Genomic DNA, 8,305 nt, shown 5'->3' on the forward strand with positions numbered 1-8,305 from the left:
CTCCACACTATGTGGGTTGGGTTGCGTATGCGGTTGGGACTTGGTGTTTGATTTTACGATCGGTGCAAACGGTGCCGTTTTTATGTAGGAGATCAAAGGACTGGGCTGCTATTATTGGATTTCTAGGCCCATTGAACAAACTTGATTCCATGAACATCATAAATTGGTCTCTAGACACCCGTATTTGGTGATTGGGATTGAATTAACATATAGAATTGGGTTTCATTGGATTAAAGACTCAAACTAAAACACACGGTTGAGTATTTGTGAATTGTATTTCATATTTCTCCATAAGGAGAATATATACATGTATAAGTTGATTTTTCCTACAAAATAAGTAATTAGCTCATTACAAGAAATTCTAATTAGGTAACGTGAATCACACAAGGAAATCAGCTCACGCCAACATTCCTCCTCAAGTTGGTCCTTAGATATCTCTCATGCCCACACTGCATGTGTTAAGACATCTGTCAGCTATTCTTCTGACCTTACAGACGGCATATTAATTAGATTTCCTACCAACTTCTCCTTGATAAAATGCTTATCCACTTCAACATGCTTAGTTATGTCATGTAAAACTGGATTATTTGTTATCTTCGTAGCAGCTTGATTGTCACAATAAAGCTCCATTATTTTCTATGGTTGAAAACCAATTTCAGAAAGGAGCATCCTTAGCCAAAGAAGCTCACAAACTCCTTGTGCCACACCCATGTACTCTGCCTCATCTGCATATCGAGCCACTACATTCTGCTTCTTACTATGTCATGTAACCAAAGTACCCCCAATGAAAGTGAAGTAACGTGATATAGAACGTCTATCTATAATATTGCCAGGCCAATCTGCATCTGTATAACCCTCGACATCCAAATGTTCTAGTTTTCTTAATATCAAGCCATTTCCTAGAGCTTTCTTCAAATAACTCAAAATTCTCATAACTGCTACTAAGTGATCTTTACTAGGAGAATGCATGAACTGGCTAACAACACTAACCGCATATGCAATGTTTGGTCAAGTGCGCGAAAGACAAATTTGTTTTCTCACTAACCTCTTATAACTCCCCTTGTTGGTTGGCACTTGATCAGGATAGATTGCTAGGTGATGATTCTGCATAATAGGGGTTTCGACTGGTGCACACCCTAACATACCAGTCTCTATCAACAAGTTTAGAACATACTTCCTTTGAGAAAGACAAATACTAGTAGCAGAATGAGTCACTTTGATTCCTAAAAAATACTTTAAAACCCCCAAGTCCTTCATCTCAAACTCTAGAGCTAAGTACTTTTGTAACAAGCATATCATCTACATAGATTATCAGTAAAGTAACCTTACCTTCCTTACGTTTGATAAATATGGTATAATTTGAATTACCTTGGTGATATTCATACTTCTTCATTACTTCAGTAAACCTCCCAAACCATGCTCGCGGAAACTACTTCAAGCCATATAGAGCCTTTCGAAACTTACACACCACCATTCTTAGACAGCTCATAACCAGTTGGAAGATCTACGTACACCTCTTCTTCTAGATCTCCATGCAGAAAGGCATTCTTCACATCAAATTGCTTAAGAAGACAATCTAAATTAGTTATTGAGGACAATAGAACTGGCACAGTATTCATTTTCACCATTGGAGCAAATGCATCTTGGTAATCAACTCTATTCGGTTGCATATACCCTTTGGCTACAAGTCTTGCTTTATATCTATCAATTGTCCCATCAGGTTGCTGAACAATTTCCCATGTTCTATACTTTTGTACAGCCTTCACCTCCACATTCATTGCTTCTACTCATTTTGGATCTTGCAAAGCTTTTTCCAATCTATTAGGAATTTTAATTCCTTCCATCTGATCGATGAATGCCTTAACTTGAAGAGACGATATGTGTGTAGAGACATAATGAGCAATTGCATATTGCACTTTGCCTTCTGGTGAGAACCTGTTTGGTGGTATTTTCATGTTTGCTCTTATAGGTAATTTTTTCACAAATTCAACAATATTTTGATAAGTATTAGGATCCGAAAAACTTACCTCATAGATGTTCAGTAGAGCATGATCGGGTATATTGATGTTCAAGATAAGGCGTTGTTCAGTTCGGCAGTTGGGCTGCTCAGTTTAGCTGGGTTGGACAGTGCGGCTTGGCTGAGCTGCCTAGCTCAACTGGCAGCTTGACTGGACCCTATTTAGTCCCAAAATCCTGCTCCTCTATCCCCCTTATTTCCACTTCAAACCAATTTTGTGCTTCCCTTACTTCATTATCCCCTTGAATGACATGACTGGGCACGTGAGACAGGAAAAAAAAAAAAAAAAAACATCTCGTTTTCCATAAACATAACATCCATAGTAACATAACATCGACGAGTAGATGGGTGGTAACATCGATAACCCTTTTGTTGGGGGGGAAAAACCCATGAATACACAACGGAAGGCACATGGATCTAACTTGGTCCTGTGATTTTTACGGAGATGGACATATGCCACACAACCAAAAATGCACGGAGTGAGATTGAGATGTGAACTGACAAGGACATGAGCAGCCAATGTTTGCAACGGTGTTTTAAAATCCAAAACAAGCGAAGGCATACAGTTAAGAAGGTAGATGGCATATTGAATAGCTTCAGCCCAAAGAGTTTGGGAAAAACCCCCCCCCCCCCCCCCCCCAAAAAAAAAGGAGAGCTTGGGCAGTCTCCAGAATATGGCGACTTTTGCGTTCAGCCACACCATTCTGTTCAAGAGTTTGCAAATAAGTAGCTTCATAGAGAATACCATTTTTCAATGAAGACGTCTGAGAGTGTGAGATTAACAAATTCTCCTCCAGTATCCAATCAAACAACTTTAATCCAACGAGAATATTGAATATGAATTATCTTGTAAAAATTCTTGAATAAAGAACCAACTTCACTTTTATGCTTCATAACAGAAAGCCATTAACGAAGTACGATCATAAATGAAGATCACAAACCAGGAAACACCAAAGACAGTAATAATCAAAGATGGACCCCAAACATCTAATGGATTAAATCAAAAGGAGTTGTGCTTTTATTCAAACTAGGTGGATGAAAAGTTCAATGACTTTTTGCAAGAATACAAGTCTCACACTGAAAATCAGAAATTTTTACTCCACTAAATAAAGATGGAATGAAATACTGCAAATAACCAAATTAAACATATCCCAATCGTCGATGCCATAACCAAAGCTTCTTATGCTTCTCACTAGTGAAGTCCCAAACTTGATGAACACAACTCGGTACAATGTCATCAACATAGTAAAATCCCACTCTCTTAGTACCACGCCCAATGATCTTCCTGGTTTGAACATCCTAAAGCAAACAAAAGGAAGAGAACATGAGCACGCATCAATCTAATTGTTCTGTAACTTGCCCAACATATAATAAATTATGTGATAAAGCAGGAACAAGTAAAGTTTTATGTAAAGAGATGGTAGGGGTAAGAGTAATGGAACCAACCCCAGTGACTGAGTTAGATTTTCCATTGTCAATAACCACACTTGTTTTGGTATGAGCAGTCATATAATGGAAATACGATTTATCATAGGTTATATGATCAGTGGCACCAGAATCAATAATCCAACATGTGTCACGTTCATAAATAACCAATGCTTTGCCTTGATTACCGTCACATTTAGCAGTTCTTCCTCCATTGTCGTTCACAACTACCTTTAACTCCAGTGTTGTTGACAAAAATCAAGAACACATGTCGTTTATGAGTCACTCTAATTCTTATTTGTTATCTATTTCATCTCTTGATTTAAATTCAAATATTAAATTTTTTAAGAAACAAAAGAAAATTTATTGACCCAAATTCGGAGCCATCAAGCCATCCATTCACACTTTAACGTGATTGAATTTCAAGGACCCATAACCAAGTCACTTTCATGTTGTTCTTTGCCTTTGTAATCAATTTTCTGTTTATAAATGTTAGATTTGAATGATTCTTGAACTCAGTTTGGGAAAACTTCACTTTTTTATAAACAAATTTTGGGTTTTTTTTTTTTTTTTGTTTTTTTGTTTTGTTTTGCAGTTCATGAACCCATACCTGGATTTCTGCAACTATATTGTATTTTCATGAAAAATTCATGTTTTCTTATTCACTAGGCGTGAAGGAGAAAGATGTTTGGTGTCGGAGACAACAATCTTAGATGCAAATGAGTTTTTTGTTCATGTTTTTCATCTCTGATATTAAACTCTTCTTTTTTTAAAATTAGTTTTAATAACCAAAAGAGTATTTTAATGTAGTAAAAGTAAAATAAAATATGACATATTGATATTTAAACTAGTTTTTTTTCTCAACCCTTAGATTAGATCCAAGGTTAGGTAACCACAACTTTCTTGGACCATAGCGTCTAGGAGAACATGACTGGATTCTTGAAACCAGAAATATTACTTTTATTATATTGACACACCCACCCCCTTAAAGCACTTTCATCCATTTTCCATGGCAAACGGCATGGGCAAAGACAAGTGAGAGCGGTTATTGTTCACTTGAATAGTATTTGCCTTAGCAAAAAAAAAATTTGTCCTTTTTATTCATTGTCATGGCAACTCAAGAGCAATTACTATTCATATGGGATTAATTTTATTTATATGTATGAAATTAATAAATAAAAATTTTCTAAGTATGTATATATATTAAAATTTGAATTTTTTGTTGGTAATTTTTCAGAATTTGTTTCGATTTAAAATAATAATAATTTATTTGCTGACGTCATCACTCTCAGACAGTAGCTCGGTCCATCTTGTCTTGGGCCTTGCACGGGCTTATGGACCCAGCTCTTGCGCGGGCTGGATGTCACCGCTGGAGCTGATTTTGGGAGTCCCTTGTACCTTTTGCCTGGGCTGAGCTATCCGCTGGAACTGCTCTTACGCCTATGCATTTATCACGCATCCCACCTCTTCGAATCCATTCGTCCAAAAAATCCTCTCGGAACCCAAGATCTTCCAAGAGACCAAGAATCAAACGTGGGCTCATCAGCCATAGCACTCTCCCTCATGTGCCCTCGATTGATCGTGTGATGTCGGCGGTCAGGTAGTGTTCTGTAGCAGCGACATCGTCTATCCGGTACTGTTCTCTCCTCCGGAACTGAGTAGTTAAATCTTTCCTTCCAGATCGAAATTCGTAGGGGGGTGAGCGATTTACTGTTTGAGTTGAAGTTAGAATCTGTAGTGTAGAGCCTTCTTTCTAGAGTTTGGAGGTTTGATAGCAAGAGATAATGTCTAGCTGCTTGAAATTTTTTTCGTATTATTGTTGTTACGCCTTTCTAGTGAAGCCATTTGATGGATAAATTTAGGCATATTGGGCGTCCCACGAATTTCACAAGAGTATATCTGTTGCATATTGGCTGAGCTAGGATTTTTCCATTGAATGCATTGAGCATGTTCTTGCGTAGTTTTACAGTTGGCTGACCATTTTCTTTTATTGAACTGGGTGTGTGCATTGGATATGGAAATGAAATATAAGTGTATTCTTATTGGAATGTACTGGCTGTAATTTTTGAGGCAATAACCATGCAATTGTTCTGTTGGAAGCATAGCAAAATAGTTTCATAATCACTTCATTTCAAGTAGTGTCATGGATGAATCCCTCTGAGAGTATTGATATAGTTGCTTTGCCCTGTCTACAATCATCGACCCTGCTACAAAGATAGTCTTACAACCACTGAGCACTAACAATCAGTATCCTTGTAAAGCTCTTGATGTTGGGAGCAACTTAGCATGCTTAATTGTTTGAGGGTTGCAATAACGATTGTTTTCTTGTGGGAGTGAGAGTCTAAAATTAAGTGGGACTCAAACTGATTGCTACCAATTTTCTATTGAGATGCATCTGAACTGATAATTCTGGGAACGTGGATTTATTTGCTCCTATGTATTGTGGCAAACAGGCCTACAACAATGAACTGTTTAGCCATAAGTCTTTGAAAGATTTTGTAACGGTTGAGTTGAGGGTGTAGAAGCAAGTCTTTGGTTGTACATGTTTGACGAAAAGTGGGTTCAAGTTGCTACCAGTTTGATGCAGTGTATTGTCACTGTGCTGTTAGCAGCTTAAATGAATATTGGTTAGAACGTGCCGAAGGGGGATATTTAGAATTATATCTTCACACCCTTCTGGGAGAGTTGAATACCACAGCGTTGGTACTTTCTTTTGGTACATAAATGTTTGTACTTCATTTCTTCCTCATAATATAGTTTCGTATCCAATTGGCTTTTATTAATGTATCTTATCAATAAAACATCAGGACTGCCTAGGAATGACGGTTGTGAAGCGGTATGTACTGCGTCTGTTCATATCCTTGAAGTACATTACAGCAAACGTGGTGGATAGAAACAATGGCCGGATTGTTACATCAGCATCTACAGTTGAACATTCAATCAAGGGCTCGCTTGAGTGTGGTCGGTCTTGCAATGCAAAGGCAGCGTCAGTTGTTGGAGAGGTGTTGGCTAAGAGACTCAAGGTGGATGGTCTTGACCAGGGGCAGGGACGAGGGATTCACGTTAATGTAAATAATGAACTTGAGAAGAAGGGTTTTAAGAACCGCACCAAGATTTGGGCCATTGTCAATGCTCTTAAGAACAATGGAGTCAAACTCGTTCTTGATGATAACGATGAAAATACATCTCGACCAAGTTACTAATAAGAAATCTCTTGTTTGCACTCCTTGTGTCTAAATGCTGAACTATATATTTCTTTTGACAGAGCAAGGAGGAGGCAATGAGCTCCTTTTATTGCTCACACCAGCAAATTATACTGCATTGCATTCGTGCAAAACCAGAACCACTTGGAAATTGTCTGTACATAGCCATAGAAACAGCTCATAAACTGTCTGTCATTTTAATGTTTGCTTCCTCTCATCTTTCTTACAGAAAATTATTAAAACCAGTTTGTTCTTTCCAACTTCTTCCCACTTCCGTTTAGCAGTTGAACAAGTCAGGGTGCTGAATATAGAGAAAATGATCTTATAGCTGGATTGAATTGGCCACTATAATCGAAAACATGCAACGGTTTAATTTTGCTCGGGTTTCCAAATGCTTCTAATACAAGTCTTATAATGGCATTCTCTAGCTTGGGGGCTGCTACCAAGAAACTGTAAGGATAGATAACTCGCCCAAGGCAATGGGCTTATATAGATGAAGTGGTTAACATTATTTATCTCTGTATCCGAGTCCTAGGTTCGATTACCCTCCTCCTAAATATGGCTTCTATTTTTTTTATTTTTTTTTTTAAATGATAACTTGCCTAAGAAGAGCTACCCTGCCCCTTGGGACCATTATCCCATTATGGAGAGACCTTTTATTCTTGTCAACGCAATTGGTTCAAGTATTCAAAGTCTATACCAAAAACATTATTCGTAGTCGGGTTGAACTTGGGCTAGAAGTTTGAGGTGATATTGGCAACTACCCTTTACCAACAAATCCCTGGGGATCGTCGTATGACAAGTGACAAGGGGTCTCTTTCTTGTGTGGTGGATGATCCATTCTGTTAAATAAGGAGAAATTGCAAATTTAATTACATATGAGCCATATATGCTTCACCTGAAAATTTAATATTATCCATTGCCATGAAATTCCCTTATTTCTTTATTCAATTTTTTATTTTTTTTGTGGGGTTCTTGGGGAGGACTTTTACCAACTTTAAAAAGCTTGACTGTCGGTATGTTGATGAAAATCAATTTGATTTTACCTTCGTATCTAGAGGACAAGATATCTTCTGTCAAAGGGTCACATTTAGGTTCAGCAATTAAGAAAAACCAAAACTAGCAGTACCATCAAAATGCATTAGGTGTTTGGAAATTGATAATGAAGGAAGTTTGCTTTTATCTGAACAGAAACACTTTTCTGTTTTTATTTATTCCGTTTTTTCGGTAATTTGTAACGTCGTTTTACTAGACATCAATATGATCATACATTTAAATACAAACCCACCTAATTCAATTTGATAGTCTAATGAAGGGTCCTTATTTTCTAACCATGCAATTATATGGAAAGGAAAAAAGTGTCAGAGAACTTTGAAATTTGGCTACAAAAGAAAAGACTCCTTTCTCATGTCATGGTTTTACTTTTCTAAAGCATTCAATTGCACAACCGCTATCTACAAAGAGAGCTAGTATATTCATTAAGCCTACTTTCTGTCCCTCAAATGATGTGATCAAGTGTGAAGATTAAAGAAAATTGAGCCATCTTTTTTTGTCTTTGAACTCTTAAGAGAGATTAGCATCTCATCTAATGATGACTACCCTTTGGGTCTTGCTCAATAATTTTAATTTTAGGATAAAAATATCAACATGGCAAAAGGGA

At 37.3% G+C, this 8,305-nt stretch overlaps 1 protein-coding gene across 1 annotated transcript; it reads left to right on the plus strand.

Annotated features, from left to right (window-relative positions):
• Positions 1-4,874: 4,874 nt before the first annotated feature.
• LOC117629653 (50S ribosomal protein L18) lies at positions 4,875-6,665 on the plus strand. Its single transcript, XM_034362219.1, has 2 exons — positions 4,875-5,075; positions 6,250-6,665. Exon 2 carries the CDS (start codon positions 6,262-6,264, stop codon positions 6,643-6,645), a length of 384 nt encoding a protein of 127 aa, XP_034218110.1. The 5' UTR covers positions 4,875-5,075; positions 6,250-6,261; the 3' UTR covers positions 6,646-6,665.
• Positions 6,666-8,305: the final 1,640 nt, after the last annotated feature.

This window comes from Prunus dulcis, chromosome 6 (genome assembly GCF_902201215.1).
Source record: "Prunus dulcis chromosome 6, ALMONDv2, whole genome shotgun sequence".
Taxonomy (NCBI): Eukaryota; Viridiplantae; Streptophyta; class Magnoliopsida; order Rosales; family Rosaceae; genus Prunus; species Prunus dulcis.

Bases quoted from the DNA above. Each gene is read 5' to 3' on its own strand.
- LOC117629653 (XM_034362219.1), top strand. From the start codon at position 6,262: ATGACGGTTGTGAAGCGGTATGTACTGCGTCTGTTCATATCCTTGAAG.